General features: G+C 44.4%; 2 protein-coding genes across 5 annotated transcripts; both read left to right on the forward strand.

Annotated features, from left to right (window-relative positions):
* Positions 1-2044: 2044 nt before the first annotated feature.
* On the forward strand, positions 2045-6073 carry LOC133887750 (uncharacterized). The gene is made up of 3 exons (XM_062327722.1): positions 2045-2794; positions 2929-3097; positions 5428-6073. The coding sequence occupies exons 1-3, from the start codon at positions 2339-2341 to the stop codon at positions 5946-5948; spliced, it is 1146 nt and encodes a 381-aa protein (XP_062183706.1). The 5' UTR covers positions 2045-2338; the 3' UTR covers positions 5949-6073.
* Positions 6074-9470: 3397 nt separating this feature from the next.
* On the forward strand, positions 9471-16694 carry LOC133888972 (uncharacterized). Of its 4 annotated transcripts, XM_062329393.1 has the most exons (11): positions 9476-9862; positions 10660-10814; positions 11247-11334; positions 13760-14012; positions 14122-14220; positions 14305-14370; positions 15205-15246; positions 15382-15479; positions 15626-15745; positions 16135-16224; positions 16323-16694. In XM_062329393.1, the coding sequence occupies exons 1-11, from the start codon at positions 9809-9811 to the stop codon at positions 16446-16448; spliced, it is 1191 nt and encodes a 396-aa protein (XP_062185377.1). In that variant the 5' UTR covers positions 9476-9808; the 3' UTR covers positions 16449-16694. The 4 variants fall into 4 exon arrangements, 3 of the variants coding, with proteins under 3 accessions (XP_062185377.1, XP_062185376.1, XP_062185378.1); XR_009903847.1 differs by having other exon boundaries at positions 9471-9862; positions 14122-14370; positions 15626-15692; positions 16323-16386; XM_062329392.1 differs by having other exon boundaries at positions 14122-14370.
* The last annotated feature ends 1492 nt before the right edge of the window (positions 16695-18186 follow it).

The raw sequence follows: 18186 nt of genomic DNA on the forward strand, positions 1-18186 counted from the left end.
TCTACATAGCAATATTGCCACTTTTCAGATAGTATGTGCACATATTTTTATTCAGTTCTCGTATTTGGGCCTGAGAATATCGTCTGCCTGTTATGCTTTTGGACTGAAACTTGTGAGCTTGCTGCAACATGGAATTCAAAACTTATCTTTCAGAATTCAAGACTTATCTTTCATGCATTCAATTGTCCTTCTCGTTCTGATAATTTTAATATTTTACAAGGAATAATTTGAAGACAAATTTCCAATGATAATCCATGATTACAGGTTTAACATGCACCTTCGTGCCTATTTTTAAATTTTCATATGTTGATACAGACTCCCAAAGAGTTTTCTAATAAAGGTAGGATTTGTTAAATTCACATGGCATAACCAATTTGTAAGTCTTCTTCTTTCTTCTTTTTCTTAACAGAGATAACACCATTTTTTTGACAGGCAATTAATGCAAGTTCTAAGATGGAGCTAGACATTAAGTTTTGAGCTACAAGTTGAGCAATTATTTCCTCTTAAGGTGAAAGGTCACTAAAGATATGTTATTTTTCCCTTTTCAAATTCCCTATTATGTCAATTTTGTTGCTGTTGAAAGGAAAATATATTTGCATTTTCGAAAAGAAATAGCCATGGCCCATCAAACGACCAGGTCAAAGCCCGCTCGACCAGTATGAGGCTTGCGCAATCAGCCTCCTTGCGATATATTGTGATCTCGTGATTGACCCTTGTTGGATGTGAGACGCCCGTACCTAACAGGTCTAATCGTATTTATTGGTTTCTACTCAAATGTTTTCCTTCACGAGGCAGATTTCTTCAGCGAATAAAGTCATGGCCGACACAAATGGACAGTGCCCCGTCCCGTAGCATCAAATGCTACAGAGTGGGGTTTTGCAGACCGACTTGGTGCCGTGCGACAGATCGGACAAGATCTGCAGAACGACCAGGCAAGTGGAAGAGTTTGCAGACAGGCTTACAGAAGGCTAGGACAGAATGGCTTAACAGATAAGCTTGTGGCCCACAGCGAGGGGACATACGAGGTTACCGAGGTAAAAGAAAAGTGAAGGCGTCCATGGGGATACGATGGACCCTGCAGTACCAGCGGCGCAAGGTGTAGCGCTCGCTCCGCGTGGTGATGATACGAGAAAATAATATCTAGCAAATTATGAGTCTACTAAAAGGGGTCCACTTGTAAGTTCTCCTTCTCTTGTATATAAAGAGGATAATGGATTTAGGATTGGAGGGGGATCTCATCTGTAACCAGTTCATAAACACTCGTCACAAAATATATATGACGTAAGGTTATTATTCTTCAAGGAGACCTGAATCTAGATAACCTCCGTGTTCTTGAGTTTAGCACATCGTAAACATCGTTCATACGCACATCGACCGATACACCTCTGAATTATTATTAGGGATAACTCTCGACAAATAAGCATCCGATGTAGGCACTGTTTATCTGCAAGACTGCAACCATCTCCGTAGACCTCCACAAGGGATGACAACGGTGTAGCGAAAATAGTTCTATTAGGTTATGATTGTGATTTTGGTGATTAATGATAACATAGTCATTGAGACTAACATATTTATTAAGAATATATGTTAGTAGGTTTCATGGATGCAATACATCAAGAAGCAACCGTAACCAGGATAAAGTTTGATTGAATTGGAAAAGTCACAGGAAAAATTGCCTCATCGGATGGTCCAGTGTAGAGGAGATTATACTCACCGGAGCATTTTATCCAGAGACTAATAGCCTCACCGGATAGTCTGGTAAATAAGACATGAGACTACCGTAGTGTTTCTAACAAATAGGGAGAATACTGAGGACCTCGCTAGATAGTTCGGTGATAAAGGGTATAAAGTACCGGAGTATTTCTTGCAGAGGCGATTTCAAGTGCTGAAGAATGAAGATTAACTAACCGAATAGGTTAGTGATCATAGAGATAATTACATCAGAGTATTTTCATCCAAATCCGACCCCATCAGTTCTGAAATCCGTAGGAACCCGACCATTTATAACGTGCGTGCGGCTCTTTAACCGCAGCCTGCAAAGTGCAAAGAGCAGACATCCTCTGCGCCTCCTCACGCAGCTGAGTTTGTGCTTGCAACCAAAAACTTACAACTCAACGCACACCAGCTCGTCCACCTCGTGCCCTAATCCCATCCAGCCATACATTAGCAGCCAGTCCTAGCGTTTCCGTCTTCGGCTCTGTTCGCCAACCTCTCAAGGTCACACGGGTCACATCGATCTCCTCTGTGTCCCCGGCGCACAAGAAAGTTATTCCTTTGGAGCATTCGCGGTGCAGTCCAGTACTTTCAGTTGGGTGACCGTGCAAGCAAGCGCTGCTCCATGGAGTTGGAGGAGACGTCGCGGCGGCCGCTGATGCTGAAGGAGTGGCTAGAGCTGGAGTCCAGCGCAGAGCTTTCCCGCGACGGCTTCGGTTGCTATCCGCGGCAGCTCGCCGCCGAGCTCCGGAGCGCCAGCGGCAGGCGGAGGAACGGCTACGTTATTGCCAAGGTGTCGGCCGTGGTGAGGGCCGCGTTGTTCCGGGCGCCGGTGCAAGAGGGGGAGGCGGCCGCGCTCTCCAGGAGCCTCTCGAGGAGGCTGCGAGTCGGTTTCTGGAAGAAGCGGAAGGGAGATGCGGAGGATATGGACATGCGAGTGGCCAGCTGCTCTGCGACTGCCTCGAGTCCAAGGAGGGGTTGCTCGTCGCCGGTAATGTCTCCGAGGCGGGTGAGTTGGGAGGGTCATCTGGCGGGTGGCGACGGTGCAGATCTCGGCGGTCGTCGAAGCCACGAAACAGAGGTATGAACTCCTTTTTCTTGAAAGTATTAGTTCTGCTTTTGTTCCTCCGCGGAGGTATCGGTTCTTTTGATCTTAGCTAGCAACTTTGATTTGTGATTAATCGCACAATTCCGTTCCTGTGGTTGATAAACAAGGTTGCGGGGCGCGAGTGCGAAACAACGTGTGGCTTGGACGAGGAGCGGGAGCAGGAGCCGCGGCTGAGCCCTGTGTCGGTGATGGATTACGACGACGGCGGCGGCAACGGCCACAGTGAGGACGACGAGATTACGTCGCCGTTCGAGCGAAGCCTAGGCAACGTCCGAAGTAAGTCTTGTGCTTTTCGTTTGGCTCCATTTCTGAAGTGAACTCCGTTGACCCAGTTCCTCCTACTTCGTTAGCGCCATGCAAGTTGCAATTTACAGAGCATCCTGCATTGCTCTGTTTCGCGTGCATGCGTTTTTTTCTTTCTCTTTCGCGTCGGTTGAATCGATCACGTTCAGCCGTTTGTAGTAAAAACCCTTTGCTAGTACTACAAACTGTCCCTGACAAGCCCCAAGGCGTGAAACAAAGCAGACCCTGACTCGCTCACGCAGTCACACTGGTAACGAAACTTTTTTTCAACCAGAGTTCCACTGCAGGTGCAGCTGTGCAGCAGCAGTCTCTCACTGCTCGGTGTCTCGTGTTAGAGCGTTTTTATAGAAGTTTACAGTCACTGCGAGGTAACATGACGTATCACTAGGAAAAAAATTATAGGTAGCGGTGTAGTAGATATCTCCTCTAAAATTGTGGACGAGATCATTCAACATTAATCATATATATCAATTAATTAGCACGTATAATTTTCCATTTAAATGATATTTTTTTCGTATTACTAAATTATGGTTATTGGGTACCTTCCTAGTTGTAATTTAGTGGTACCTCTCAAGGATGATAAAAAGACTCCTCGTGTTAAGCAGCTTCAACCGTTTCACTCGAGACAAATGATCTGAGCCGTAAATTGAGCACGTACGCGTGCAATTTGACGCACACGATTTGTTGGCGTAAAAGGCTTGAGGACCGTGTCGGTAGCCCGTTGCTATCAAGTCTAGCTCCCTTATTTGTCCAAGGAGATTATGCATGGGCGAACCGTTCGGGAGTAGTGCTGCAAAGCAGGTTCCCTGAAAAAAAAATTGTGAGTGCAGGTAGTGTACAAACGGAACGGCGAAAACGCGACGTTGATAGCCAAGCGGAACTTATAATTGGTGATCGGAAAATAATGGTTGCGTAAGAGTCTGTATACTAGCACATAAACAAACCCAAAATTTGGCACCACAAGTTGTGCGACCAGAAAGTACAAAGCATGATATTCTAGTCCAATTTGTAAAGTGCTTAAGTGCAAAGCGAAAGAGATAGTATAGAATAATGGCTTTTACAATTGCGAAAGAGATAGCACAGAATAATGGCTTTTACAATTAAATACTATTACTTCGATTCTCTTTTATTTGTCATTTAGGATATCGACATAGTCCCCAATAAATATATCAGTTTATTATTTTTATAACTATCTCTTAGTAATAGTTAATAAAATAGATTATGTCAAAGTATTTTTCATGACAAATTTACTATCGATTTTATATATCATATCTTAATAGTTTTATATATTTTAGTAAATAAAATTTTAAGATTTAATTTTATATATTTTAAAACGATATCTATTTAATAATAAAGATAGTATCAACTAAGGGCCATTGGTTGCAACGAATACCATCCATGATATCCACCCATCCATCCAGTGCAGTATCGACTTTAGCTCTATGTACACGTGTTATGCAGTCTTTGACTAGCAAGAGAGATAGAGTGTGTATTTTAAGAAGTAAAATAATATGTATATACTCCGTAGACACTCAAAAAAGCTAAACTACGTAGATAATCCACGGTGCAGCTAAGTACGCATCCTACCTGTCACTGCTAGGCGTCTCCTACATATGATTCCTACATATGATTGGCTTATTGGGTAAGCAGTTTGATCATGTACTGTAGCCGTTTGTGTGTCAAGACTCATAGACCAAAGATGGGCATGAATTTAGCCTGTCAAAAAATAAAACAATTGAGCCGACAAAGCATAGAGGTGATGGGCCACAAGGCCCACTACCAAAATCTAGTTCTTTTGTTGTTGACATGCCATGCCAATGATGCCTTGTTGGCCCCTTCACGATAGCTTTAAGACTTCAAATACAGCTTAGTTCCACCTTAGAAAAAAGTTTTCTTCACCGAGATTTATTGTGTGATGACTTGATAATATACCATTTACGACAATCATATACTCCCTCCTCCATTTAAGAATGTAACACATAATTTATTAAAAAAATCATTAAAAGTAAAATTTTAATATATTGTAATTGCTATAAAATCAACGTAATATTAAAAATATTAAACTAGTAAAATAAAATTTGTATACTAAACTAATTATCGATTAAAATTTATAAAGTTTGAATTTTTAAAACAACATACATCTTACATTCTTGAACGTATTAAGTACTTTCGACCCTACAATCAACAGAGCCTGCAAGAGCACATGATTTTAATAATTCAGTTTTTTTCTTTTAGGTCATATTATTGATTCGCAATTTCACCAATCACCCTAACTAGTTGATGGCTGAAACTTTGTTGTACAGGAGCAAGTCAGCAACTGCTGCAGAAAATCCGGCAATTCGAACAGCTGGCCGAGCTGGACACATCCGATGTGGACAACGCCACTTCAACCGCGGAGGACACAAGCTACGGCGTCGAGGAACTGGACTCGGCGGAAGATGACAAAGACGCTGAAGGTGGGTCCATGCAGGACCTTGTAAGCCTCCCAGGCGCGAGCTCGTCATGTGGCGCCCCCTGCTTCAAGAAGCTTCTAGAAGATTTCTTCCGCGAGGGGTTGTTGTCGTTCCACGGTGAAAGATCAGACGATCCAGACGTACAGAAGTCGTTGCTAGAGATCGCTAAGGCGTGGTTGGATGGGCGACCCTGCGGGCTAAGATCAGATGGAAAGGCGGGGGTGGAGGAGATTGAGCCGCTTGGACAGTGGAGACGCTTCATAGGGGACGAGCAAGAGCTATTGGCCTTTGATGTGGAGGGTGATATATTCTGGTCTTTGATGGAAGAGTCGGTTGATGATATGTGCCAACTGCTGGAGGATCTTAGGTAGTGCTTGATTAGTAATTTGGTTGTACAAAATTAAATGGGATGTGATAGTTTTGGATGGATAGGATAATTCTAGATAAGATGGTACAAGTAGCATATTTGATTCAATATATGAAATGTTACATGAGAGTATTTGGTTGGATGTACAGGATGCATATTTGAATGTGTTTAGTTGCTCAAATATAAGCATTATATCTATTTATAAATTATTTTTTAATATAATAATTTAATAATTATAGTTATCAATACATTATTTTAATTAGTACTATTATTTACTAATTATAATTAATTATAACTTAATATGTTATTATTTATCACTAATTACTAATAATAATACTTAATTATGTCTAATAACATACAATTGTAACTAGTACATAGCTAATTATTCTTAATTATCACTAATACTCACTAAGTACATATAATTATAGGAGCTGATAAAGCATATACAAGATCGTTCGGCTAATTTTCCTATACGATATGGTTTAGCATCTTGATAAGCTTTTCTTACAATATGTATCACTCTATCCTAAATGAGTTGTTAACATTCATCCAACCAAACACATATATACCATAATATCCCATATCATCACACATATACTACTATGTACATATAAACAAATACTACCTTAATAAGACATGTTGCACTGTACACTGGTACTTCTAGAGTGACCGTTGTGACATGACACTTTGACGAAAAGTTTATTGAAAAGTTTGACAGAATCTCTAATACCGAATCCTAGACGAAAAGCTCATCCCTCGTCATCCCGCGTCAGCAGTATTTTTTGAGCCGTCGAGTCTATCCACAGTTGAAAAGTAGCCGCCAGATTGCCCCCATATGACATTTGTAGCTAGGTCCTTCACGAAGCGTCGAATCACAACTCTTACAGCCCAGTCCTCTCACCTTATCTCTTCCTCTTTTCCCTGGTTCCTGCACGTGTACCGCCCCTCTCCGTCTCCATAGGCGCCCACCTCCAACCTCTCTGCTTCCCGCTGCCGCTCCTCCCCATGTGGAACAACCTCCGCCGCTATTACTCTGCCTGTCCTTGGCTTCGGCACGTCGTCCCCTACGCACGATACCTCCCCCAGCCCCCCGCACAGCCACCGCCTCCCCCTTCTCCTTGCGTCGCCGCCATCATAGAGCGAGAACACCTTTTGGGCTTTGGCCATCGTCTCCTTCCTAAACAAAGGAGTTGCCAGTCGTCCTCATCCAAAATAGTACCCTGAGAGAGGTGACCGACCAACCTATGTTGTTTTGGTCGCCCCCCTCATCTCCGACGGCTCTGTAGCGTCGAAGGAGGAGGATGGCACGGCCTTGATGGTAGGAAGTTAGTAGGAGATTAGATTAGCTAGAAGGGATCCGGTTGTTTGTCGGCATGACGACCATCTAGCTTTGGGTTCTCTAGGTGGTCTCTAGCAACACCTTTGACTCTGGTGACATGCCTGGGAGTTATGTTTGTCTTAGTGTAAGAGCGGTGGGTACTGGGGTTGGAGCTATGCTTCCCCTATTTTGAGTTCTTTTGGATCTAGGCCATCATCCTCCTAGTCTTTCTGGATTACTGGTGTCTCAATCAGCAACGCCAGCCTTGTCTCCTCCTAGACTGGTGAAAATGATCACCGATGTGCCACCACCGCCTCTTGCGTGTGTTGGAGCATGGCACCGGCTTGGTTGCGCTTGTGTGCACACATCATATGTGACTACCCAATGTTTGGGATCTTCTTCTTGGTTTGGGAAGGGTCCCTGGGTCTCTATCATGGTGGTGTGTACCTCCACGCGAGGGCTCAGTGTGGTCATTCCGCATGTGTAGTGACGGGATTGATGACGATGGAAGATTTGGGAAGGAGCCCCCTATGTGCATCAATACATTTTCTATTTTGTTGAGGATCCTCTATGCAAAATTAGGGAACATATGTAAGAGCAAAAGCAACGTATATTACTCAAGTGGGCATTAAGGGTGGGTCCTACGTTAGTGGATATTTGTTGTTTAATTTATCATAATGTTCAGTGAAGAGAAAGAGGTAGTAAGTTGAGGTCCACGATTTATCATAATTCGGTTCCCCTCTCTCACCTCGTCATTCTTCCCCAATAGTGACATCTCTCCTCTATTATTTCCCCTTCCCACATCGATCCCCCCGCATGGTCTCGGTCGGATCAATCTCCCATGGCCAAATCAGAGCCTCCGCCCCTAGATTGTGTTTCCTTCTCGCTGATTCGAACTCTACCTTTGTCTCCACAATGCACCTCCATCGTGCCCAGATCCATAGTGGCGGCAAATCCGATCGTGGTGGGCCATCTTGACCTTGGGTGGCTAGATCTGATCATGGTTGGCATCTCCGATGCTGCGACGTCATCCAACGTCATCTCCTTCATCTGCAGTTAGGGTTGTAAATAAGCCTCGAGGCTCGCAAGTCAGTTTGAGCTTGAAAAGGCTTGGCTCAGCTTGCTGAGCCCTAACCACCTCCCCAGCTCGGCGTCGAAACAAGCCAAGCCTGAGCTAGCTCACAAGTGGCTTGTTGGATCGCTCACTAGCCCAGCCCACCGCGTCTCTAGCTCTCCGCCCGTGGTCGCCCGCCTGGCCACCTAACCGATACATTTCTGCCCATGCCTGCCCGCCTACTACCGCGTCTTCGCTCGGCGCCACCCGCCAGTCTGTCGTGTCTTCTCTCCACTCGACGTTGTAGCCACTCGTGGCCACCACTCGTTATGCCGCCTCTCCGCTTGATGTCACCGTGGGCCATCCTCCATGTCACTTCTCCTGCTCGGTGGATTAATATGTGCTTGTGTTGACTCGTGAGCCAGCCGAGCCAACAACGAGCCTGAGTTGAGCCCATTTTTTAGCTTGGGCATCTAACGGAGCCGAGTCTGACTCGGCTCGCACACAATGAGCTCGTTCAAATCAACTCGCCTGGCTCGACTCATTTTCACCCCTATCTGTTGTGGTCTTCCTTTAGGGCCGCCATTGCCTCCATCGTCTGGCTGCAGTAGGTGGGCGAGGGAGTCCTCCACTGCGTCGATCGTCGTCTTGGTCGAGTCAGCGGTGGCCTCTTCCCCTTTCTCTCGCAGCTTTGTGAGGTCACCCCGACCCTCTGCTAGGTGGTGCTCATGCGCGCGATGCATTTTTACGGTGACACTGACCTTGGCATCTTTGGAGGATGATGCTGTCGAATCAACATCGCCAAACGCTGACCTTACCTCGTCGAGTTGATATTACTCACCTTCCTCTTTGTGGCGCAATGTGGAGGTGAGGAGCTCCGTGTCGGCGCGTTCATGACGAGTTCCTATCGTAGGTCTAGTAGCAGCAGTTGTGGTTCCAATAACATGAACGACAACTACCCGAGCAATAGAGACAGAGAGAAAGGAGAGGGAGAGTGAAATGTTTTTTATTCCTTACTACCCGGTCACAACGCTATTGCTGGCGGTAGCTATCTTATTTTGTTATGATCAACTCTCACAATAGCTACTACCCCTATCCTAATATGGTGTGGACGCTCTAATATTCCTGCGCAAAGAAAAAACAAAACAAAGGAGGTAGAAACACATTCGGTTTGGTGTGATTGACTGACGCGCGTGGCCCGCACAGCCGGGCAAGGAGATCGAATTACCGGTGGTCCAGTGCGAGCTTTGTTGCACCGCGCCGCCAGCTTCCCCACCCTCCTCTCCCCGCCGTCTCCTTCCCAAACCCGGCGCTCGCTTCGATTCCATTGCCTTGTCCGCAGCAGTGCTCCTCCTGCTCTGCCTCCGCTCCTGCGCAATCCCACTCGCCTCCTCCTATTAGCTAGCTCCTGGTCCTCTGCAATCTACAGCTGCTTTCCCCCGCCCCCTCCGGTTCGAGCCTCTAGGGTTTCGGGAGCTCGAGGCGAGGCGGCATGACGACGCGGGGAGCCAAGCGCGCCGCCACGTCCGACCTCGCTGCCCCCGATGTACGCATCTATTTCCTTCTCTTTCTCCTCCGCCTCAGTCGCGTTTACTTTCTCCCCACCATATGTACCTTATGTTTGTCTGTCTGAGGACGCAGCGAGGTGAAAGTTGGGGATTTTGCTGAAAGTTTGCGGATAGTATTCGGCTCGCTGTGCTGATTTGATCTGGTTAATTAGTGAAAGTAACCTGTGGGTTGTAAGGTTTGGGTAGTGTATTCGAGGCTGATTTGGGGGAGGAGCAACGCCATTGCGGTGGAGTTTGTCAAAAATCAAATATTCAAATTTGAAATGCACTGTGCACGCAGAAGCTTTACGGCATTGTTATACGCTGTTGTGTTTTTGTGCAGTATGTCAGCTATTTTTAGTGATGGAGATTCAGAACTAGAACTAAGGATTATTTTTAGCTGGGAAGAGAAAATCGCAACATAATCTGTTCACAAGTCTAGGTCTTAGTTGTCAGTACACTTCAACGTTTGGTAACTGAAGTACTGAACCCTATTGATTACTCTGACAAAGATCACGGTTGCCAGTCTAAAACTTTTAACTGAAGCTTGACGTTCTAGTTTGCTCGATGAAAAAGAAAATCTTAACTGTCGCATATCAGCATTAGCACATATATAGAATATCATTCTAATTGTTTTTGTGCGATCCTAGTCACTGGAACGTTACTAACTAGCATCCATTCGAAATTGGTAGTTCTCATGTGATTTTCAAACTTGAATAGCGGTTAGATTTTTTTGTTCTATCTTGCTGTAGAATCTGCCCCTCGGTTATTCATTTTTGTTATTATAATGCTGCAGCTACCAAGTAAGAGAGTAATGGACGGACCCTCTTTTGATGTTCACAGGGCGGAGTCTTCCCATCAGCATGTGATGGTAGGACCCGTTACTTTAGATCCTCGACGGGCTGAGGCTGCCAGCAAACACGTGAGGGCACTCAATACCCAGTTCGCAAGGTCTGTATCTTCATCTGCTAGCTTAGTAGCTTTTATGTCTTGTCCTGTGTGTCGCACCAGATGCTCATATGAACCATGTCTCCATCTGGAATTTGGTGTTGCTGGGGATAGGCCTACCATCTCACACAGTTATATGCTCACAGTTTTTTTGAGCATTTAGTTAGTTGACCCAAAGGAATGAAGATTAGTTCGTTGACATGAAGATTAGCTCACAGTTTTCTTCACTGATTATAGCCTCCCCTTGTCACGCTATGAAGTGTGAAGTCTCCCATCATTGGTTACCAGTGTATTTTTAAAGACCTTTGGAAACAATTTTGGAAAGTTTCCTGTTCATGCCATTTACTGCTGCGCATCCCTTGAAATTGTGCTCAAATCTTTATTTCTTGTTGAATGCATACTATATACTCATGTGGTCATTTTATTTTTGAGCAGCTGGGTTCAATTGCAGTTGCAAAATTATCCAGCTGAACTCTGGGAAGACGGCATCAAAGATTACATATCCCATGCTTCTGAAATCATGGTAAGCTTCACTGCCTATATAAGGAGACATCGAGTTGGTAGATATTTTCTCCATTTCATTCATATAAATAGTGCAACCAATATTCTTTTTGGAAACTGCATAACCATGTCTTATTGTCACTGCTGATGTTTTATAAAATTTATCACATCAACTTTGTTTTACTTGCGAGTAGGCATGTAGATATATGCAATCATCTAGAATACTTACTAAGTTGCTATTAAACTATGTTTTTTTGTTGGAAAAAGTCCATTTTACTCCCCTCGGAACTATGCCAGTGGTCCGAATAACCCACTTAACTATAAATTGGTTTGAATAACCCCCTAGGATTCCTAAACCGGATCAAATTTCACCTTTTACTTATGACAATACCGGTTTTGATGGCATGGACTCTAGTTTACATGATTTTGCTAACTGTGTCGTCCACGTATGCAAGTTGACATGGCATTTCTTCTTCTTCCCTGATTCCATTCCTCTCTCTCTGTCTCTCTCTCTAGGTTTTGTACTTGGTTTGGCTAACATGTATGCCACATCACCACGTGGGGCCTAACTGCCTATCAATCTCACCTCAACTCTCTTGGGCTCTTCTCAACTCTCTCTTGCACACACTCTCTCTCCCCTTGTTTTCTCCTCTGGTCTTCTCGATCCCCTTTCTCCCTCTATGCTGCACCGTCCTCGGCGCTGCGGCGACTCATCGCCGGCTGTCTGTTGCTCGTTGGACCTCCGGCCGGCTCCCTCTGAACTTTTCTCTCCAGCTGATTTGGTCCTTGCTGCGCTTGTTGTCAGTCGCTGCTGCCAGTTGGGCTCTGGGGCCGCTGCCTCCCGATGGTTCCCCACCGGAGTTAGGTATGGGGACAGGATAGGTTGAATCTCGAGCTCCCTCGCCCGAGTCGACGCCCTCCCTTTCCATCCCCTTCATGGTAGACCGCATCTTGCTGCTTCGTCCAGGCCGATTCGGCCTTTCATTGTAGATATGTGACGTCGGTTAAAGTTGAGGCGTCGCGTCGGCCTCCTCCTGCAAGCGCCGCCGTCCTGGGAGCCCTTTGCCGTTGCACCGCCATCGCCTCCCTGTCGGAGATGAATGCCGGTGAGTAGTGCACCCTTCCTCTCCCTTGCCTACACCATCCCCGGGGCCGAATCACGATGACCTCGACCGTCACAGAGCTTCCCGAGCTCGCCGTCAGTGCCTGCACACATGAGGAAGGCCGAGAGCAACAGCTCTGGCGCTCCAGCGACCGCGCCGCTCGTCTGGTGTGGGGGGGGGGGGGAGGAATAGAATCAAGGAAGAAGAAGAAATGCTAGGTTAGCTTGCACACATGGACAACATAGTTAGCAAAATCATATAACCCGGAGTCCACGTCATCAAAACCGGTATTGTCATAAGCAAAAGGTGAAACTTGATCCGGTTTAGGAACCCTAGGGGGTTATTTAGACCAATTTAAAGTTCAAGGGGTTATTCGGACCACTCGTATAGTTCAGGGGAGTAAAATAGACTTTTTTCTTTTTTTGTTTGAGTGTTTGAGCTGTGGAATTGATCAATATATGCAATCATCTTTTATGTTTCTCTGCTTTCATTTTATTTCTGAACATTTCTTTTAGAGTAATTTCTTTTTGAAAATTGCCTAGGTGGTTCTTTGATGATACACACACACACACGCATACATATATATATCAACCCACCCGACTTAGCCCGCCCGCGCGCAACCAGAGCGTGCCACGTGGCCCCGCTCACGCCAGCCACGCCTAGCGCCCGCGTGCTCCTACGCCTGAGTGCACCACGTGGCACGCCTGCCCGCTTTGCGCTCCTGCTCCAGTGCCACATGCCTGCCCAATAGGTGTCGATAGTTTTTCAGTACTACTGACACTATTGAACAAACTATTGAATACTACCGGACTACTGAACACTACAAGGCTATTCTACACCTTGGGTGTAGAATAGTTATTCCAGTGCCCAATAGTTTAGTGTTCAGTAATTCTAAGTCACAGTATCGACACTACTGAACAAACTACTGATACTACTGGCAACTACTGACACAAACTATTAAATAATTTTACTATGACTTGGAACTAACAATTTTTCAATAGTTATCCAGCTACTGACCTAATTACTGAACAAACAAAACTACTAACAACTGTTGAAAAATTACTGAATAGCAACTACTAGAAACTACTGAAGAATTACTTTACGGCAGCTACTAGACAACTACTAAGCGGGTGCACAGGACGAGCGGCACGTGGCGGGACACGTGGCGAGCGCAGCGGTGGGTGCGTGAGGCGAGCGGCATGGATACACGTGGCGCGCGTTGCGGGGGGCATGGCTGGGTTGGGTGTGGCTGGGTTTGCCTAGGTTTGCCTCTGTGTGTGTGTTCTGTGAACAGCTTGATAATCAGATTTCTCATCATATATGCTTCTATTGTTTGCTCATCAGGAGAAATTCAAGGATGTCGTCAATTGGCTTAGGCAATCTAAAGCAAGTTCAGCAGCTGTTTCCTCCCCAAGTCCACTCAAGGATGAGAAAACTACTTTGCCGGCAGCAGATGATAGCAAGTTTGCGGTACAGCCAAGTTCAGATAACGAACAGAAGGTTCCAATTATGGCATCTACTTCTTCAGTTTCTCAGAGCTCAAGCTCACAGAATATTCTCTCGTTTTCTTCTCAGACAAAACCGCCAGCTTTTAGTGGTATGATTACTCACTAGTTTATATAGCATACTGTGTTTACATTTACTGTGGATTTCTTGTAGACATGCTAATTATATATTCATATTGGTTATGTCACAATGATGTTCAGGTATATTTGGTGACAACAAGAACACTCCTGGTGACAGCAGTAAACCATCTTTCCAGTTTGGTGCGAATAATGGCATATTCGGTGACAAGAACTCACCTGGTGACAGCAGTAAACCTACTTTCCAGTTTGGTGCAAATAATGGCTTTTCGACACCAAATTCACCATCCATTTTTTCTGCTTCAGTTGCCCAAAGTTTTAGCATGCAGACTCCGTCTCTGTTTTCAGTGAACCAACAATCAATTCTCTCAGGTATCGTACTGATTTTCATTTAATAGTGCTTTCTCTTGTGTTATTTATTTCCCATTTGTGAGGACTTAATGCATCAGATATTGATATTTGCATTTGTAGTAAGATTGCCTGTTTAGAGCATGCAGAAAAAAAGATTACCTTTTCAGAGTATTTGAACAATCCCATGAGACATTGAGGTTGCATACTAATTGGTTCTGTTTTAGCAGCACAAGTCATCAAGGAGCCAAATTTATTGTGTTATGCTTATTTACATGTTTCATTTTCAACATTCTATGTAGAATTCGACCAGTGTGTCACTATCGTAAACCATTAATGTTCTTCCCAAAGGACTCCACAGTACAATATGCTTTAAAGATAATTGGTTTTGTTTCACTGATAGATCTCAGTTCTAGAAATACGATCAAACTTTTCCATTCACTTTAATAGGAATATAGCAACGAAACTTACATTTGTTGCTCAATTCGGCACTCTGTCGTCCGTCCATCTCATAGTTACCAATATCATCAGGCCCAGCAGGCATACTGTTTGTGCATATATTTGATCTTAATACCAAAGTTACAATTTTGATGCAGTGTAGCAATTGTTGCAAGCATCACTCTTGCAGTTTAGAAAAGTAATTTGTAATATGATTGATACACTAATTGATTTTGCCTAACACAACTTATATCGTGTAAAGTTGTGCTCCCTTATCCTGCAATATATGTTTGGAGATCAGATGACAGAACAACTTCTTCGGTTGTTCTATTGGCAACACTTCATCACCCTGATATAACAAACTATGTATTATATCCCTATTGTTTGTGTGGAATATAATTTTCTTCTTTGTTTTATCAGGAAACCAAAAGACTGCTGAAGCTTCAGCTGATGCAGATGAGGGTGAGTATCTAATATTTTGCATGCCTCTTCTGTGCATGTGATGTTACTTTTGGTTTGAAGTAATAACATAAGTTCCTACCTCTTACTTTCCAATATGCTGTCTTCTTAATCCATGGTTTATCATTTCGTGATCAGATGCTGAACCTGAGAAGCCAAGCAGTCCTTCTGTAAAGAAGGCAGAAGAGAAAGGAATAGTTGTTGTTCATGAAGCCAAATGCAAGGTGTATGTAAAGGTATCCATTCTTTTCTGTTATCATTTTGTGTTTGTTCTTAGAATTATAGTGTGTGTTTCTTGGCTCTGCTACTCTGATACCGTGCAAATTTTGCTTAGTATGTTGTTTGAGATTTCACTCGATTATTTTCTTTTCCTTTCATGCAGCATGATGATGCAACCAAGGGCTGGAAAGACATTGGTGTCGGTCAGCTTTCTATCAGAAGTAAAGAAGGTGCAGAGAAAGCTTCCAAAGAGTCCACTCCGACCATTGTTATTAGAAACGATGTGTGTCTCCTTTTTCTTTTCATATATAGTAATTAAAGTTCATTTGCCTTCAGTTCTTTGGATGCTTATTGAACTATTTATCCTTCTACTGCATGTCAAACTTGAAACTGCATGTGTTACATCTGGTACAATATTAACAATGTTCTGCTCCACAAACTGCGTGTTTTCCCAACTTTTCTGTCCACATTGTGTCAGTACGTTTCATTTATATGGAACTTGAGAATTTACCGAATTTCCTTGAATATTACCCACTATCTTAGCTGGTGTTACTTGCTTGGGACTAAAAGGCTTTATTGTTGTTGTTGTTATCTGTTCTTTGTCAATAATTACACCACTTAAGGTCGTTTCTGATGTGGACAAAATACTAATGTTTTTTAAACTGGTAACAGGTTGGTAAAATTCTCCTGAATGCTCTGATCTATAAGGGGATAAAAATGAATGTTCAGAAGAACACAGTTGCTTCAATATTTCATACCACAGTAAGTAATCACCCCCCCCCCCCTCCCTTTTCCCAACCAAGGTGCACACAAAAAGGAAAAATGAAGATTGTAACTCCTGGTGTATGTTTTTTTTTCAGGATTCGCAATCAAGTGAAACAGATGGTGGCACTGTTGTCGCTCGAACATACTTGTTTCGGTTGAAAAATGAGGAGGAGGCTGCAAAGTTGTCAACAGCGATAAAAGAGAATGTACCCTCGGAATGATTCGTAGGGCTTGATTTTCTTCTCGAGCCTCTGCTTTTGGCAATAGTTGTATATTTTAGAGGGAAACTCCACCGATGGCCTCTTCAGCGGGCCAAAAGATGCCTTGCAAAGTTTTTCTGCCTAGTTACACCAAGATAAATATTTCTTGCTTGTAACTTGTAAGGCTGACTATGTATTAGTATCTTCCCTCATGTATCATCTTTGACATTTATAAGGTTATTGAGCATGCTTAGAGCTTCATCTTCATGTCACCCGAGGAGGCAACGCTGTCATGCTAATGATTCAGATACTCATGTCGTTGACAACCTGTCTTCCTGTCTTCATATTTCTGGTCCAATTTTGAGACCATCAATCTGCTCGTTGTCATAGTTGATTGGATGGGCGAACGATTTGCCCAGAAACGGCGCCCAAAATTGCTCGCCCATTAGACTCCTGGTGGTCTCCTGGGTTAGCCACTCCCTGTTTTGCCATTCTTTGCGGAGACAGCGCCATCCCAACAATTTCTGACTTTCTGCGGATGATGCCTCGGGCCTTGTCCCTTCAGTGGCAGTGAACGGCAGTGTGCAGACGCAGCAGACCCTGTGAAAAGAGCGAGGGCACATTTCAAGTGTGCAGAGTGCAGAGTTTACTCCGTTGCGTCGCACGCGCGGCAGCCCATCGCCGTCGCCGCCAGCTACCATAATAAATCCATAAACCCATCAAGAATGCCCACAAGCAGTACGTCGCCTACCCCCGCCCGACGCCAGCCTGCGCGTCTACTTCCGTCCGCGTCCGGTGCCAACACGGCAAACGCCGCGGCCTCCGTGGTCCGCAGCCATTGCACCCCAAGTCCAAACACGCAAGACCTTCAGCCTCCGCCCCTGCCGGGTGCCGGCCCCCCAGCAACGGAGCGTCGAGTCGAATGTGTCAGACGGACCCACATCACGGGGGATTCTCCTGTTTCACCTGGTGCAGGTGGAGGCATTGCCGCGCCGCGCCGCGCCATTTGCCATGAGCAGCAGCCTAATAAGTGCCTAGCTGCCGCGCGGCAGCGAAGGTAGTGGTTGTGGCGCGGCTGTGGCTCGAGCTTCCAGGACTTGAGTGCGACCTGCGATGTGGCAGTAATAATAAATTATTCGGCCTAGGCAGGGCAGCAGTAGTGGAGCAGTCGCGGGCATTGTCATTTCCTGTTGGTCTTTGTTTTCTGCGCCACAACCGAGGGCCACACCATTTCGTTTGAAATAAGTCCGAAGTTTTTATTTGTTAGGAACACCACCGCTACTGCTTACTTGCTTTGATCCTAAACACAAGTTGTTTATGATATGGAAATGATCTACAAAATAACACTTTGACTAGAGTATACTATTTCAAATAAAATGTATTATGAACGGCATGTAGGAGAAACTATATGCGCTATTAATAATCAGAAATATGCCTATAAATTCGCATCAGAGAGTATTCAAATTTAAATGATCTAGACGTATATCCACACCCACAACCACGTGAGTCTAAGTTAAGCTAGGTTCATATAAAAATCTACTTATCATGATGGATCAAATAACATCACCCTCAATCTATATAATTCTTTGCGTATTCATGGTTAAAAAAAGGTTCGAGCAGCACGAATTCTAGAACTACTTACTTTTGGATAAGAGGAAATGATTGAAAATAAAAGAAAGTTCCTTGATCACTACATATATGTGTTTATTCATTCATTTTTTGTACCAAATATAGGAGTATGCATTTCTTCCTACTGTAC

This window comes from Phragmites australis, chromosome 13 (assembly GCF_958298935.1).
Source record: "Phragmites australis chromosome 13, lpPhrAust1.1, whole genome shotgun sequence".
NCBI lineage: Eukaryota > Viridiplantae > Streptophyta > Magnoliopsida > Poales > Poaceae > Phragmites > Phragmites australis.

Bases quoted from the DNA above. Each gene is read 5' to 3' on its own strand.
- LOC133887750 (XM_062327722.1), top strand. From the start codon at position 2,339: ATGGAGTTGGAGGAGACGTCGCGGCGGCCGCTGATGCTGAAGGAGTGG. The intron at 2,795-2,928 runs GTATGAACTCCT...TTGATAAACAAG, and splicing joins GTCGAAGCCACGAAACAGAG to GTTGCGGGGCGCGAGTGCGA. The intron at 3,098-5,427 runs GTAAGTCTTGTG...TTTGTTGTACAG, and splicing joins AAGCCTAGGCAACGTCCGAA to GAGCAAGTCAGCAACTGCTG.
- LOC133888972 (XM_062329392.1), top strand. From the start codon at position 9,809: ATGACGACGCGGGGAGCCAAGCGCGCCGCCACGTCCGACCTCGCTGCC. The intron at 9,863-10,659 runs GTACGCATCTAT...ATAATGCTGCAG, and splicing joins CCGACCTCGCTGCCCCCGAT to CTACCAAGTAAGAGAGTAAT. The intron at 10,815-11,246 runs GTCTGTATCTTC...ATTTTTGAGCAG, and splicing joins CTCAATACCCAGTTCGCAAG to CTGGGTTCAATTGCAGTTGC.